Source organism: Abramis brama, assembly GCF_963993115.1.
Source record: "Abramis brama genome assembly, chromosome: 22".
NCBI lineage: Eukaryota > Metazoa > Chordata > Actinopteri > Cypriniformes > Leuciscidae > Abramis > Abramis brama.
Genome location: NC_139984.1, coordinates 22970092 through 22987782, shown reverse-complemented (window position 1 = coordinate 22987782; position 17691 = coordinate 22970092). Strand labels below are relative to the sequence as shown.

At 36.8% G+C, this 17691-nt stretch overlaps 1 protein-coding gene across 1 annotated transcript in view; it reads left to right on the top strand.

Moving 5' to 3' along the window:
- Positions 1–17691, top strand: part of camta1a (calmodulin binding transcription activator 1a) — a 424467-nt gene that overhangs the window by 26738 nt on the left and 380038 nt on the right. The window contains 1 exon segment of the mRNA XM_084099066.1: positions 5613–5716. Coding sequence (XP_083955192.1) covers positions 5613–5716 — 104 coding nt within the window.

Here is a 17691-nt window from a genome sequence, read left to right as displayed (position 1 = left end):
TCTGTATCTGAGTTTGTCTGGAGATGACCAAGGCCTGTCACCACCCGCCTGTCTTTGTAATCTTTCTTCAAAATGCAATAAGTATTCAGTTCTGGCTTTATTCTGCTTTGGAACGCCCAGTTTTCACAACCCAAGCAATTCCTGATGGATAAAATCAAGTGTCGCCATACTTTTTTAAGTATTCTGTTATGCTTAGAAATGTTACATTACAGACATAAAATAGGTTGTGAATGCCTTTTCATGTTGACTTTTGGCCTTTTGCCCGTTTAAATTACTTTTTTGATGACTTATGACTTAATGACTTAAATGTGTTTTTGATTTTACCTTTTCTTTTTACCTTTGACACTGGTTGCTACAGATTAGGGCTGGATAAAAAATATCGATTTCTCGATATTACGAACCGATATCGATTCTTAAATCTCAAGAATCGATTAGTCATCCTGTTTTCATTTGATGAATGAATGGAACATTGTAGCGTGCATCTCATCCAATAAATCACAATAATCTTTGTGCTTTGTTACTATTGATATGGAATAAAGTCTTAAATTTCAAATTACGTCCATTTTCTTACGAAATTCAAAAACATAAACAGTTTTGGCGCTGTGGCATGAGATCGCTCTGGCGCAGCTCGGCTTAAGAGCACATGATCTTCTCTTCCGCCTTAATAATACCAGTTACAGCGCGAAATAAACATGAATGAGTATCTGAAAGTGTGTACAACTTATCGAAATCCGTATCATGTCACATGGAATCGCTCAATCAGTGTTTCAGCCGTGGAAAGACGTCAGTTAAAAGCTTGTAAACAATGTCATGTAACGTCACATTTACCTCAGAAAAACCATGTGACCATAAACTCATTAGTCAGCTAGACAAATTTACTCTAGAGAGGAGCATTTTGCTAAATATATGCACCATATTACATATTCATTATAATTTTCTTCTTTCTAATGTTCTTCAGTATTTAATGTTTGAATAAATCTGGCAAGTTTTTATGACAGCCACCATTTAAATGTTTATATTTCATATAACTTTCTTATTATACAAATAAATAAAAGTGTAATTTAAGTGTTTGTATAGCTACAAATCAGTTAATTTTTACCTTCAACATTATAGTAGGCTACAACTGACTCTCATAGTTTACAGCATTAGTTAAGAGATTTGTTTTCCTTGAGATAATTTGCCATGTATTGTAGGCTACCTGATATCCAAAATAATCAATATTGAATCGAATCGAATCGAATCGGAATCAAATCGAATTGCAAGCTTGTGAATCGAAATCGAATCGAATTGTGAAATTTGTGTCAATACCCAGCCCTACTACAGATATATATTGTTTTTATTTCTATGTGTACTGTGTGGGATGGCGGATTGTTGTCATTCGGGAGCAGGTGCTCTATGCTAATGTTAATTGAGTGAGTCAAATGATTCCAGATACCAGTCTCAGATCTCTACTGTAAAACTTATTTACCCTTGTACAATTGCTTCCATCAGTGTATGCTACATTCAGCACATACTCCAGAATTCCAGAATTATCTCCATGCACCAAACGAAAGAGCACAGAGTCACACTGTTGTTTCATGGCATAATCAGGTAGCTGTAAACTTTTTGTTAGGACCTTGCTCTAGGCTGGGATTCCACTCTTCTCAGTGAGCTGTTCTCCACCTTTTCTCATTCTTTAAATATTTCATAGTCGTCCTTTAAGTCCATCTTCTCCAATATTGTCTTTTATAACTTTAGACATCCAAACATCTGAGAAAATTAAAAATAGAGGTGTTATAGAACGGACAGGCAGGGTGACTTTGCCTTTAAGAAGCACTGGGGACATGGGGGTTTGCCATTTGAAATGTACATCTTTGATTTCTGGTCGGCTTGTGCTTGAGACACGGCTCTTTGTTTTATATTCACAAACAGAAGTCCAAGCTTTCGTGGGGTTCTCAGACAAATTGAAAAGGGTTCAGGTAATCAGAAGCGCACACTTGAGAATCACATTCCTTGAATAAAGTACAAGGCTTTGTTGAGCACAGTCACTGTAAGACATTTTCAAAGGTGGCATCGCTATACAGGAAGGACAACTAAAAGTCAATGCCTCAAAATTGAAACCCAGTGTTCTACAAAAATCTTGAGGATGCTTATATTTATTTATAAGTATATTGTATTTCTATAGAAAATGTCTATATATTTTCACCTTACAACCCTCTATGGACACACTGAAGCTCGAGTCGCCATTGGCTAGTACATTTTTTATTTTACTCACCATACTTTTTACATGGAATGCAAGAACAATGCAAATGAAAAAATTCGACATAAATGTAATATAAACATAAAATATAAATTTCAAACACTATTAATGACAAGTAATCAGTCTATGATAAAATAAGAACAAATAAACACAATATAAAAAACAATAGATGTAAATGAAATAAACTGCTTTTCTGTTTTTTCAGTTAGATGTAACAGTAGTTCGATAAAGATTAGATAGATTCAAGAGCAGTGAGTGATTTTTAGCGGTGAGTCTGTTGTTTGATTAACATTAAAGGACAAATCAAGTGAAAAATGAACCTGGGCTTAATTAACACATGGTTACCGAGTCGATCGTTCCCTGCGATGCGTTTTCATGAAAATCGAATGTATAGAGTTTTATCTTTAAAAACATTTTAGCTCATAACACTAGTATATGGGGCACAGAGTAAGTAAAAATAAATCGCTAGTTAATACCACTAACAAGGCTCAAAATAGCCTCACACTAACACGGTAACATAATGAGGGTCCTTACATACAAACCGAAGCATTGAGAACTTTGTAAGTGTACAGACAGTTTAATAAGAAGATACTTTATAAAGACAGTACATTACGCGTTGACATGCAGGATCCATCTTGGAAAACAGTCTCGACTAATCGAGCCACGAACGCCGTGCTACGTTAGATTTCACAAACGTAATTCCTATCGACCAGCTATCCTATCGACGGCGTTCGTGGCTCGATTAGTCGAGACTGTTTTCCAAGATGGATCCTGCATGTCAACGCGTAATGTACTGTCTTTATAAAGTATCTTCTTATTAAACTGTCTGTACACTTACAAAGTTCTCAATGCTTCGGTTTGTATGTAAGGACCCTCATTATGTTACCGTGTTAGTGTGAGGCTATTTTGAGCCTTGTTAGTGGTATTAACTAGCGATTTATTTTTACTTACTCTGTGCCCCATATACTAGTGTTATGAGCTAAAATGTTTTTAAAGATAAAACTCTATACATTCGATTTTCATGAAAACGCATCGCAGGGAACGATCGACTCGGTAACCATGTGTTAATTAAGCCCAGGTTCATTTTTCACTTGATTTGTCCTTTAAAAACACAGATAGCAGAAATATATTAGGCTGCTGTCACTTTAAGACATAATGCATGGATCCAGTATACTGATATTGTACATATGTGTTGTCTTTATCAACTGTTGTTTATGTTCACTTAAAAAGAAATTCCAGTATTGTGACAACACTAATTCAGGGTGATACAAGAGACCTCCACATAGTGTAAGGGTGTTGATAACCCTGTCACAGTTTACTTTTTGCAGTAATGACTGAGAGTGAGAGACATGTTATCCCTAACTCAGCTAAGGGATAAGCCTCAAATTTAACCCCTTCCAATCACACCACCCTACCATTATAACATGAATTATAGCAAGTAAAGCAAATCTGATCTGGCTTTGCAAGTTTGCAGACAGTGATAAGTGATGTTTTTGTACTTTTATTCATTGGAAAAAAATATATTATTTTGGGTGTGGTAGAAAAGAGAAGGAAAACTAGACATCTGTGACAGGATTATATAATTTAAGGCCATATTTCTCAGTCCAAACAGATGACAAAATCCTATTCTTTGGCATAAACAGATGTCTGCAATATCAAAGTTGATTGTGTGACAACTGGGGAAGAATGAAAGATTCACAACTGCACCAGTTTAGATGATGCCACTGTCATCTGAGAGAAGCAAATATATTTCTCGCTGATGTGGAGAAAGAGGCCTTCACACCAGGGTTATTTAAATTTTGCATAACCGTTCGACAGTGTAACATAAACTGTCAGACCTGGAGATGGGTAATTGGATGCAGCATATGTGTCTTGATTTGTCATCAGTGACGCGTGCGGCAGCGGAACACATGGTGACGTGTAAGCGCATTAGCTTAGACAGAGGAAATCGAACTGATTTGCATGCGTGCTCATAACCACATTTACAGGATTTGGTATAGCATCGCATTCGCAAATGATAGATGATTGTTTGTCACAATTACAACCTTAGGAAAATGGCGGGGGTGTTTTTGACAGTGACTCAGGCATATTATGTCACATTTTTGACTCGCTGTTAGGACATTTGTTATGGATTAGATATTCCGTCATTGTGCTGGTGTTGAAATGTAGGTTGAGCTCACAAAGTACGTGAACATGAATTTGAGGCTTTGTGTTAATTCTTGTTTTATTATATTCATAAAACTTATGCACATTTTTGGTTTATTTGCTTCAGTAGATCCACATTGTAGGGCTGTAAGGCCATTCAGAGGGATATTGTATAATATAAATCGAGTTCCGATAAATAAATAAATAAATAAATATATATATATATATATATATATATATAATTTCATACATTGCATATAGGCTACTAACTTCATTCAGGAAAGAATTTCTGCTAGAAGGTGCCTGGCCAAGCCTTTTTTTCCCTTTCATCCATACTCCTGCTATCCTGCAGGGGTTTTGGGGGAATAGAATGTGAATGTCATGTGGGTGCAGGTGACAGGCAAATGTATAATCAGCAGTTGGTCGTATAAGGTGATTATAATTGGACTCAATTTACAGTTGTAGACAATTCCATTGTAATTTAGAAATTCCACTCTGAAAGTGAACTTTCATTTAACAATGAAAGTTAAATGGCAGTGATTTGACTGGCCTGCCAAGCCCTTAGGAATGGGAACGAGAGACAGACAAGATAAGAATGGAAGAAAGCCTGATATATAGCCCTGCCTTAATTGCCCCTGAACAAATTGTATTCCCTTTTTCTTTTATCTTTAGCCAGCATTTGTGCTTTTTACTGTTCTTTTGAACAGCCAGGATCAGGGTGGCTGTGTACTTTATTGGGTAGTTAAAGTCTTAATAAAGCTTAGCATCAGTTTCCCTTAAACCCTTGAGGGTGGACTTCCACTACTGAAACACCTGAAAACTGATGATTCACATTACAATATGTCACTATTTCTTTTTCTTTTTTTTCCTCACAGCACGCTTGGCCCATTAATTCACATTTTCATTCATCTAACATTTTTACCTTCATTCTGCAAGTTGCTCATTAGTTGCTCTTTGCAGTCTAGAATAATTGGCGCCCATTAGTTAATGATCCTTGTTATATGCTCTGTATGAAGAGTGTAGAAGAACTGCAGAGGATAATCTAATATTAAATCGTATATCCTTATTATTGTATTAGTGCACTGAGCCCTATATATTAACATGATTGCATCAATACATCTTGGGTATTGATTAATTACATTTATTATTGAAATAATGGTATTCAAATGCTTTTACTGTCTCCTATTTCTAATCTTTATTGCATGCTTGTTTTTTTGTTTTTTTGCAGATGAACATGGACATTTGAAAATATACCTGCCCAAAAAGCTGCTTGAATGTCTACCAAAATGCTCCACATTGCCAAAAGAGAGACACAGGTGGAACACCAATGAGGTAAGGTCACCTCTCTCCGCCATCTGCTGTTGTCTTTTTTTAACTCCTGCTGACTTCATAGAGATAAAACCTCGTTTATTTTAAGCAGTGAAACGGACACAATGTGTTAATAGAAACCTCTCTAGGGATTCTGCAGTCAGTTCAGATATTAACAGCAACTGCGTGATTGCCTTATTTTTGTGGCAGGAGGAAGTTGCCTATTTTCCGTGCTGTGCTTGCAAAGGATTTTCACTAGGCGGACATAGATTTAGTGTTGTAGGAAACAGCAGGTTCATAAAGCTTTCTGTATTAATACAAATATCTCATTTCTACATTGATGCAAATATAAATTTTAAATACTTTATGATCAGCTCATAAAACATTTATGTTTTGGCCTTCAATATTTTAGCTCATATTCTGTTGCTTTTTTGGTAGTGAATTACCCAGCAGTTTGTAAGTTAAAACTCAAATGTATATCATTTTTGCCCATCTGTTCCGGCATCACATTTATTCACAGATGTTTTAATTCCCTGGAAATATAGATGTGATTATTTATTTATTTATTTATGTTTTAAGTGGTGTGTCGAGAAAAACTGCCAATAGACATTATAGTGCTAATTCAGAGTAGAACATGAACACTGAATTTCCTTAGACCTTCTTTTCATCTCAGGACTTCCTCTGAGCTCGACTTAATCTGTAGTTGTGGAAAGCTTAGTCTCGACAATCGTAACATTTTCAGGACTCCTTGAAAATTTTCCCAGGGGTCAGAGCACCGTGTGATTGTATATTAACAATTCATGGAGGAAGCGAACAATATTTTAGGATTACAATCAAGCTTGGTTCAGTTGTTTATTGACTTTCAGTAGATGCTGACATGCCATTTCAGACCCCACTGTGCCACTGCATAGAAGCCCTGCTATCTAACAAAGCCATATACCTAATAATCTACATGAGAATGTGTTTTAAGTACGTTTATCACAGCCTGAAGGCATTTCAGACACAATGCATCAAACAAATAAGAAAAGATAACAAGCCTCTTAGATTTCGGTATTGAAAATGAAAATGTAAAATGTTTTTATTTGTATGACTGTGGGTGGAAAAATCATAGACTGTTTGCTCCAGCTGTCCTTGACCTATAGGCCAGCCATTTTAAATTAGTTCATTTCTTTTCAGGGCAGCTACTTTATCATTTAATGGAAATGAGACGGTGACTTGCTTGATTTTCACATTTTATTTGTTGTTCGTGTTCAGTCTGTTGTGCGGCGCGACTCCCTCTGTGTGGAGGCTGCGGGGAGATTGAAACTAAACATTGTTTCACTGCCGTAAGCTAGAGGGATTTTGAATGACTGAGCTTCTCTAAGGAGATTCATAAACTCATAGCTCAGTGAAGGCGATGTAGTTTTATTACAATTGATCCCATTGAAGCACGCATGGGTTTCACACAGTAAGTGACAGGCATCAGAGAACAGGAGGCAAAGAAACCTTGTGTGTGCATGTCAAGTGTTTTGGGGGGTTTTCTTTCGTTTTTTTTTTAAGATTCTCCCCCTCAAATTAATGACATCCTCTCATGCAGGCATGCAGGTAAAGAGAGGGATGAGGAGCGCTCTGGTGGGTTAGTGAGCCTGCCTGCCTTGCTCAGTAATATCAAAACACCTGCCACAGCCACATACATAACTCACATGTCACCTTTACATCAATTTCAGCTCTGCCAAAAGTCCCCAGTGACAAATCACTGACGTGACCCTCTTAAAGGGATATTTATGAATTGAATACACTGCTTTATCCCTCTTCGTATTCTTTATAGAGTGACAAGTGGCTTTTTTGAAGGTAGAGAGGTATGGATCTGAATGACAATGCTGAAATAGACGTTGAAAGCACCAGCCGTTGAATGTTTGTGTCTTGTCAGATTTAGCTCTGAATGTTTTCCCTCTGCGGTTCTGGTAACCAGAGATTCATTTTCGTTTTGTTGAATAGTTTGTCTTTGAAGTGCAAATGTGGCATTGTGGGATATGGTTGATTGTTTGGCTTTATTTCCATGTAATATGATGCAATGCTCAGAGCAGTAACAATTTCGATTTTTGAACTATCTATGTGCACTTGTCATTCAAAGGCTGTCAGTTTTTATTAGGCATGCTGTGTGTTTGTACATATTTGTGGTCTGTTTTAGATTGATACAAGTGAACAAGAATATTGCTTCAGATCAGCGGCTGCCTTCCTAATTGAAGCTGATGGTTTAACTCGTTTGACCTGCGGTGTTGCGCTTGCAGTCAAAATTAATTAATGTGTTTTTTGGAATTGATTAAAAAATGTCAGCACTTATTGTGGAATGATGTCATATTCATCCTAGTATGTGAAGTGAAAGAAAGGTTTACAGAAAGAAATCAGGAACTCTGTAATATTTCAGGATGTTATTCCCCCCAATTCTTTTTTTAAAGGAAACAAAATATGTAGGCTAAGCTGTGTTAATTGGTGCAAATGGCACTCATAATGGGATTGATTTTCACATATAGCCTATGAAGAAGTTGGACAGAAGAAGATTTTTGCAGCAGTGCTTTTTACTCACCTCACTTGTATCTCTCTTCACAATAACACAGTGCTCTTTCTTTTTTAAATACCATTATACTTACTAAATAAAAGTAAATTCAGTTATAAAATAACAAACCTAGATTATATATTTCTCAATCTGCATAAAAATGCTTGGAAAATGCAAAATCTAAACCCAATACAAATTTGAGATGATGAAATATAATAACATTACGTTATATAAACATAACATTTTATTGACTTAGTCTTCTATGTATAACAATTATTGTAATAATATTATAGCCTAGTGTTTCTTCAACTACAGGCTCTTTTATGTCCCAGTGTTTGATATTTTTTCTTTCTTTTTTTTGTATGAAGGCTACTTTGAAACTTTTTTAACTAAGATTTTTATTTTTTATTTACTTTGTAAATTCCTGTTATGTATAGATTTTAGTGTTTTAATTTATGAAAGACTTTCAAGTTATGAAAATCTATAAATATTACATTTTAAAAGGTTTGATAATCTTCACCTTGTGTAATCCATACAAATAGGCTAGACATAGTTGTCGTTGTTGTTGTTGGACATTGTTCGTGGACAAAACAAACTAATGTGAAATTTTTTTTTTTAAGAGTGTGTTAAAAGTGGCCACAGTTGAAGAAACACCTATTCATGATAATGCTAAATGATATTGTAAATGTTGAACAACCTTTCCCAAAAAGCAAGGGCATTTGTGTGTCATGTGTGCCAGGCAGACACTGAGGCTAGAGTGAGTCACTGATGGCAGACTGAGAGGTATTAAGCAGTCTCATTGCTGCTGATTGTGTGACTCTTACTGAAAGTGACACCTCCTGTATTTCCTCTAAATCCCTCCTGCTGCTCTTCTTTTTTTTTTTGCTTGAAATAATGTTTTGGTAACTATGAGGGTTCAATTTAAGTTTATATGGGCAGGAAATATACAGGATTAACTCCACAATTTTGTCAGCTCACATTATGTTATGTGCTTTGTTTTTTACTCTCACAAAGTCTGTTGTTGTTTGAGTTTCCCTCATGTAACATGCAATTCTCCATTTTGAAGTGCAGTCAAATTCAGATGACAGCGTAACTTCTATTGCTGTCCAGACAAGTCAGGCTAGATTGAGAGCAGCGGTCATATGTGGGGAGCCCATCTCTCCTCTACTGGATGTTTAGTGCTTTAGGCCATATTTATATCTGTCGTCTTTTCTGCGTGTGCATTCATAGGGAGAATGTTAGTGGAATAATTTCAAACATTTGCTGGAAAGTTAGATATACCAATCTACTCAAAAAGAGGGAGATGGCAAAAGGAGGAGGTAAGCAGCATGTAGGTGGTTTTAAAAGAGGTGATGTGCACAAAGGCATTGCTCTGCTTTTAAACTGTCAGAGTGAGATTTGAAGACAATATGGGTCAAGGAATGTCAATTTATTTAACTGGAGCAACCACAGCACCACAGTCTTTATAACAAAGAAAACAGGCTTAACAATAAAGGCAGATAACAAATTTTGAGGCAGACATGAAAACTAATTAGAAAGGGGTTCTATGAGATCTGACAATGGCTTCCAGGAAAAGAAATCAAGGAAACAGGTTTGTTCTGGTGAGATCCTGTACAGAGAGATATAGTATCTGATGTTTGGCTTTTCTGACATAATCTGACATAAATTGATCCTCATGTGGGGAGTATCATTGTTATTTTCAGTGGGAACTGTATACAGTGGCTTTTGAGACAATTCCTTAGAAACCTCCTTCTCCTTCTCAAACCTTCTAGGTTTGATCTTTCTTTTAATACATGGTTTCTAGTCTTTCAGCAAGGACACTATATAGGAAGGACTGTAAGGCCTTGATTTCCAAACTCTATAGTTTGATTATAGTTTATAGTTTGCCTCTATCAGAATGACCTCTATGAGAGTGTATCTCTCACCTAAATTTAGAAGTACACGCTTGACATAGTCCTTCTCATGTTGAAATGGCATGTATGTTTAGTTGGCTTGAGAACCAGTGGGGTTCAAAAAAAGGATGATGACTTGTCAAACCTTTAAGATGGTTTCTCATCAAAAAAGGGCATCTAGCTTGTGGAAAGTGTCAGCAGTACTATCAAAAGTTTCTGTCTCTGGAAGGGACCCTCTGGGAGAGGGAGACAGGCACGAAAGAGGAGCTAAGCTAGTGTGACTCTCAGCCTCTAATGAGTGGCAGCCACTAAAGACCTGTGAACCTTCTCTCAGCTCTGAACCGAAGCCCAACTGTGGGATGAGAGCGCATCAGCTCAGTCGCTCTAAGGACTTCTACACATTTAATGCCCTGTCATCAGGACTAATCCTCTCTGCCCGGCACTGCTGTGGCACGGTGCCCGTGTGCAATATGCCTCTGCTCCTGGTGGGGTGCCATTGTGGACGCACATGGTACTGGAGCAGCCCAGGGAGAGTCGTGGGCAGAGAGAACAGAATCTTCCGGTTACAGTCACGTCCGGCGGCAACGTCCAGGGAGAGGGTTCTGATTACGCAGGATGTGGAGAGGCTGAAAAAAAGGAGAGGTTTGACTCACTAGGCCAGATATGACTGCATTTCCTCCACCAAATCAGAGACAATATGATATCCCTCGTGAGAGTCAATGCACCTGCTGCTGGAGAAAGCCATTTACAGATTAAATACCGATCAGAGCAATCTTCTGTTTTTGATTACAATGCATCGAAAGCCTCTCGGTGCACAATTGTCCTGAAGATTACAATAGAGAGGTTAAATTCACACAAAATGCTTGTTAGACACATTAGTCTCAGCATTCCTCTTTTAGAATAGGGAGTATCATCTTGTGTTTGTGATGTGAATGTTAATTTTCCTTGCTTTTGTAGAGCTGTGTGTTTTTCTTTTTGTTACGTGGCTGTCTGACCTGTTTTTCCACCTCTTCTTTAAGAAAAGTAGCAATATAGGTGATTTCACTTTTAAAGGATTAGTTCACTTTCAAAAAAATATTTGCTGATAAATTACTCACCCCGATGTTATACAAGATATCCATGTCTTTCTTTCTTCAGTCGAAAAGAAATTAAGGTTTTTGAGGAACACATTCCAGGATTTTTCTACACAGAATGGACTTCAATGGCAACCAACTATACCAATGTTCAAAGAAGGTTCAAATGTCCATCTCAATGCAGCTTCAAAGTCTCTACACGATCCCAGTCGAGAAATAAGGGTCTTATCTAGCGAAACGATCGGTCATTTTATAAAAAAATAAAATATATATTTTTTTTTTAACCACAAATGCCCGTCTTGTACCATCTCTGAGATGTGTATTACGTCATCACATTGGAAAGGTCACGAAAAAGAATAAATTAAAACAAAGATGTCGGACGATTTTGAAGTTGGAGGAGAAAATGAGATTCCTACCTTTTCCCTTACCTACCTTTTGGAACCGTACACAGACAAATAACTTAGATAGATGACGTGACTTGTGACCTTTCCAACGTGATGACGCAATGCGTGGCACATCTCAGAGATGGTACACGATGAGCATTTGTGGTTAAAAAGTATATATATATATATATTTTTTTTTTTAGAAAATGACCGATCGTTTCGCTAGATAAGACCCTTATTTCTCGACTGGGATCGTGTAGAGACTTTGAAGCTGCATTGAGATGGACATTTGAACCTTCTTTGAACATTGGTATTGTTGGTTGCAACTGAAGTCCATTCTGTGTGGAAAAATCCTGGAATGTGTTCCTCAAAAACATTAATTTCTTTTTGACTGAAGAAGGAAAGACATATATATCTTGGATGACATCGGGGTGAGTAAATTATCAGCAAAAAATGTTTTGAAAGTGAACTGATCCTTTAAGAAGTCAGCCTCACACTTTACTTTACTTTCTTTTGATTAGTTTAGCCCCTCTGTTGGGGTCCAACAATAAAGGGAACGTCCTTCCTTTTATATTTGTCTCCCATCTGAATCTTTCCCGACCCCCCACTTGCCGTCCCTCCTGTGGAATCTGCGTCACATCTATTCAATAACAGTTTCAGGTCATGGCTTCAGTTATATCCACATCACTCTGCTGCAGAGGTGTCAAAAGTATTCACATTCATTACTCAGGTAGAAGTATAGATACTTGGGTTTAAAAAGACAAGTATCAACTCAAGCTTTTTACTCAAGTAAAATTGTAAAAGTACTGGTTTCAAAACTACTTAAAGTATAAAAGTAAAAGTAATGTAAGGAAAAAAATGGCATTAAGGACAAAAGCTTAGGCCGCGCCACCTCCTCAAAAAAACATTTTTCTAAAGGCCATAATGACTATAATGTTATATTAAAATGTTAATGTTGAAAAATTTGGGATGCACTAGGCTACCTGTTTCAGCCGCATATATGCCCATTGAAAATTAACGCATTTTAGTACAATGCAAATACATTAAAGAACCATATATGTGCACTACTGAGCATTAATGTGTTTCATGATCCCAACACTTGCTATGTCCTTGCTGGAGTGTGACGTGATTTGATCATGTACAAACCAATAGGGTGTCGGAATGGTATATGTTTATACTTCTCATCCAACCACAATCAAATTCACTCTCTCCGGGTGGCGCGATTTATCTGGATAGGTTTTTTTTAATGATGATGACAAGTTGGAATGAAAACAAGTCGAAATGAAATAGGAGTAACAAGGCTATTTTTAAAATGTAAGGAGTAGAAAGTACAGATAATTGCATGAAAATGTAAGGAGGAGAAGTAAAAAGTCGGCTGAAAAATAATTACTCCAGTAAAGTATAGATACCCAAAATTTCTACTTGAGTAAGGAAACAAAGTATTTGTACAAAGTATTGTTACTTGACACCTTTGCTCTGCTGTACCTTTGAAAATAAAAGCAAAGACTGAACAAATAATAAAAGAGCTGCATATGAACAAAGGGAAACCTCTGCATAACCTTTGTGTTACTCGTTTGTAGGAATAATTTGTAATATGAGGCCGTGGTTCAGTTACTTGCTACAAGCTTGTTTTAGTGAAATTGCCTTGTCTACTGATAATTAATTAGGCTTTGCACTGATATTGAAATTCTGGCCAAGAATCCAATAATTATTTCATGTTATGGCCGATAGCAAATAAATGACCGATATTATAAATAAAATCACAAATTTTAAATGGTACAAAGGAATTTAGACATTGTAATGTACAGTATGAAAATGGATCAAGAATTATTTTTTAGATTGGTGAAAGAAAAAGGTTTAGACTGTGCAAATGAGAAAACCTCTGGAATGTGGTTTTTATAATCTTTGGAGAAATAATAGACATCCGTTAGAAAGTAACTCCTTAGTCACTATTGGTGACCATTCAAAAGTAGCTTAATTTTGAAATTGATGTTTTTTGTTTGTTTTTTTCTTCTGTTTGCTTAGGATAGTTGCTAGCGAAAGGCTTGTAACTGTTAAGATTGAGATAAACGCTGTGCTAAGGCACAAGTATTATAGGCGACTTTCTAGTTTTAACTTCTCTTGAATTGGTGGGAACGAGAGGTCAGTATTAATTATCTAACATTGGCTGTCTAAATTTTCAGTAGGCCTATATAGCAGAATTAAATCACTGATATTGTTCATAATATTGTGCATTCCTATAATTAAAGTATATTTCTAAGCTGATATACATGTGGGGCTCCAAGTAGACAGTTGTTTGTTTGTGGTTAGAACTATCACAGAATAACACATTTTTCAGTAGCACAGTGAGGGGGGTGCTGCATCTTTTATGTGGCAGTCATATTGACTTCCAGTGTCATCAAATTCACACACTCATTTTTTCCTCTTGCTCTTCTTGTTTTTCTTGCAGAAAGTAAATATTTTCTTTATGTCAGTAGTGGCTGCTTCATAGTGCTCTTATTATGGATGCCAAAGTGTCTGACTAAAATCTAGCTTGGCAGAGATCTGTTCCAGAACTAGATGGCTAGCTTGCTGATGTATTGGCCTGTCTGTGCCTTTCAGAGCCCAGACTGCTTGTTATTTAGACTGGTAACCTCCACTTCTTCTCCGCCTACTCCTTTCAGTGCCTTCTGTATTCCTGAGGGCCTCCCTATCCCCCACCCAGACAAGCCTGAGCTCATTAGAACATTTCCCTGGATTAAAGTCTTCCTTTATGGATTACAACCGTTAAGATGTTTGAACAGTTCTCGTCACAGAGACACGTATTTAACTTTTAAATACTTGTTTGGCTGATTACCGCAGTTTGATGATTTTGGAAGCCCAATCGAACCCTAGTCTACCTGTGACTGATTTTTTTTGTCTTCTTTTGATGTTGTAAATGGGACGTTCCTCTCAACTGTGACTAATTAAAATTACCCCGTATGAATTGCAAGTGTTTACCAAGAAGTTCATTAGCCTCTCTAGGGCAATCAGTGGAAATTAAAGGTCATGTTTGCTTGTTTGTTTTCGGTGAGAGAAATGCTTTAACATTTTTATGAACAGGTGTCTAAAGCATGAGTTGAATTTGAAATGCAGTGCTCATGGGCTTCTTGGGTTGAGCTGCTGAAGCCTTCTCAAATGTTGGATTGGATATTAAGGTTCAAATGCCACCTCCTTCTTCTGGGGAGCTCTATTTGCATAACTAGCTGCCTTTCATTTGCACACCAAAACAATTTCCTGGTATTTGTTGATTGATATGGATAGATGTTCATTTATTTCTCTTTATTTCCTGTTGAATATTTTATAATGATAGGATTGCTGCCAGTATTTCATTTAGACCATTATGATTTTGAAAACTACTTTCCTCTTAAATGAGACTGTTGATACATTCTCCCACATAATCATAGTAATGGTTATATTGTTTGTGTAATGTGTGAAGATAGTTTTCATTACTAAAATAAGATAATTCCAAAAAACAGAATTTTATTGTTGGTGTGAAGAATTTAGATCTGCACAATTCTGGGTTAATTGAGAATCATGTTTTTTTTGTTTAAGTAGAGTTCACGATTCTCCTACGATTCTAAATAGACAACTAGACAAAATGTAACTAACAAAACTAAACAACATGTAGGCTAATTTACTGAAAATGTTAATTGCTTAAGTCTATTTAAAAAGTCAGTTTGAATGAATGATTCAGTGACTCACTCATATTTCATTTCATTACTGGATGAATCTCTTGAATGAATGATTCAATGACAAATACATTTTTTGACGCTCTCTTGTCGCCACCTACTGGTGTAATGATGTGATTCATACAATGTTTATTTGAAGTGTCTTTACTTTCAAAAGGTGATTTATTCTATTTTTATGGCTACAGACATCAGTGTTTATATCTGAACTGCAAAGTATTATCCCAGTGCTTTTGTGATATTTTGAATTATTGTAACAGAAATAATGATACTGTGTTTTATACCTATACATGACAACTGCTCTCTCTGACTCAGCGCCAGTGCAGATCTGAATGATCGTACTTATCAAAGTTTTTATAGATGTTTGCATGGGTGTTTGAATTGAGATCGCAATCTTTTAATAATTAATCGTGCAGCTCTAGTAGAATTTGTTAAAAAAAATAAAAGAAAAAAAACCTTGAAAATACATTTATAAGAGCCAATATATGTTTGCTGCCTAATGTGTAGTACTACTACTACTACTAATATGCTCATCTGTAACCACCTGAATTCTATATTCTAATATCATGTGCCACATTTCACGTTAATATATAGTCTCATGTTTCTACAAAGTGGTAACATTTAGAAAAAATCTAACTGCATTTATAAGTTGAATTTATGATTGCCAAGTCTGCCTGTACATTCAGTTCGCCATCATTCTGTTTCCGTAAACGTGGCGGCATGCAATAGGAGGGCAGTTGTGTAGCCTGGGCCGAGCTGCCTTTGTCTGTAATGAGAACCTTCCTGTGGGTCATTCTGGGGTCTTGAATGCTACAAGGACTTTGCAGTTTTCTCCTGGCTCTGAGGCAGGGGTCTCCAGTACACTCTGATGACAGGGGTCCCTGCTCAAAATTGCCTGACCTCTATTGTTGCACATACAGGTCACTTCACCTCCTATGGGAACTTCTAAATTGAACCCAGCTTGCGCTTTCATTTTTTATTGCACTCCACCCCACCTCCTCCTTTCTTTTCTCTTTTCTCCTCTCCTCCCCTCTCATTCTTCTCATCTTCCATCTTTCTTCTCTCTCCCTCATGTGTTCAGTGAGGTGCAAAGTTATTCAGGGATGGAGAAATAGATTCCTACCTTTAGTTTTGAGCTGCCTGGCCTGGCTTTTTGCATGGTAAAGGAAAAAGAATGCTGTTATAATGCGCTTATTTGCATGCTTGTTTCAGTGCATTGTTGTGCAGCTAATATTTACAAGAGTTTGAAAGTAAATGCCATTGTGTTCTCATCTCTCTGGATCAAATGGCAGGGGAACTGAGGTGCACACACTGAAGCCTGATGTATTATTCCATTTCATGGAGTCTGCCAGCCTAGCGCTCATACCCCGGTAATCCATACCCCTGCCGCTCACCCCCACTTGAAATAAATAGGATTGGTATCTGTCTCCCTGACTCTCAGAGATGCAGTGATTGATGGATCTTGTACAGGATTAATTATTGAAGCTAGCGGTTTCCTCTCACAGACAAGACTACACAACACGGCAAAAAGCTGCCTGGAAGATGGGCACACACATAAAACCGCCCTTCATTTATGAATACAGTATCACTGGGAGGGCCTAATGATGTATTGTTAAAATTTAATGTATGATGTTATTTGCTTATTTGGCTCTTGTGAGCTTGTGTGTGAAGGACAATAGACCATTATTATTATTATTATTATTATTATTTTTTCTCTTGACCTCATGGAGCTGCAGTGTATCAAGTAGGGCTGCCCCTAACAGTCTACTAAATGTTAAATGACTAGACAAGGCTTAGTCGACCAAAATTGTATTAGTTGATTAGGAAAAACAAACAAACAAAAAAACCTTATGGTGAAGTCATGCAGTCCACGAGGACAGATCGTTAACAGCGGGTCCTTGTGGTAATTTAAAGTATGTTGGGAGGGAAATTCAAACGTTTGCCTATCATCCATCGACCTCAAATATGGCTCATCATTTGAAACATGTAAGTAGCAACTTTACATGACTGCTCGCTCTAATGTTAGGGTAAGTGTACCCATTAAGCCCATGTACCCTTTAAGCCCACTTTCAACTCTGAAGTCAAATAAAAAAAAGAGAAAATAATATTTTATGCTGCTTATTATTTTAACCAATTCAGTGATTTGTTACTTCCCTGGCATTTTTAATTGCATACCAATCACATTTGGCAATGTTGAGTTAGCCCCACCCATGTGCATGCTGTCTCAGGGGACCTCACACAGAGTCACCCCAAAACTTTGGTGTTTTTTGTGTATGAACAAATAGTATTTTATCATTTTATATCATTTTCCTTTAAATGGAAAGATGAGTTTTATTAGCTTGCGTTCAAAGCTAATCTCTAGATCAAACCATTTGCCTTTCAGAAAGATAGACGGCCAAAGAATTAAG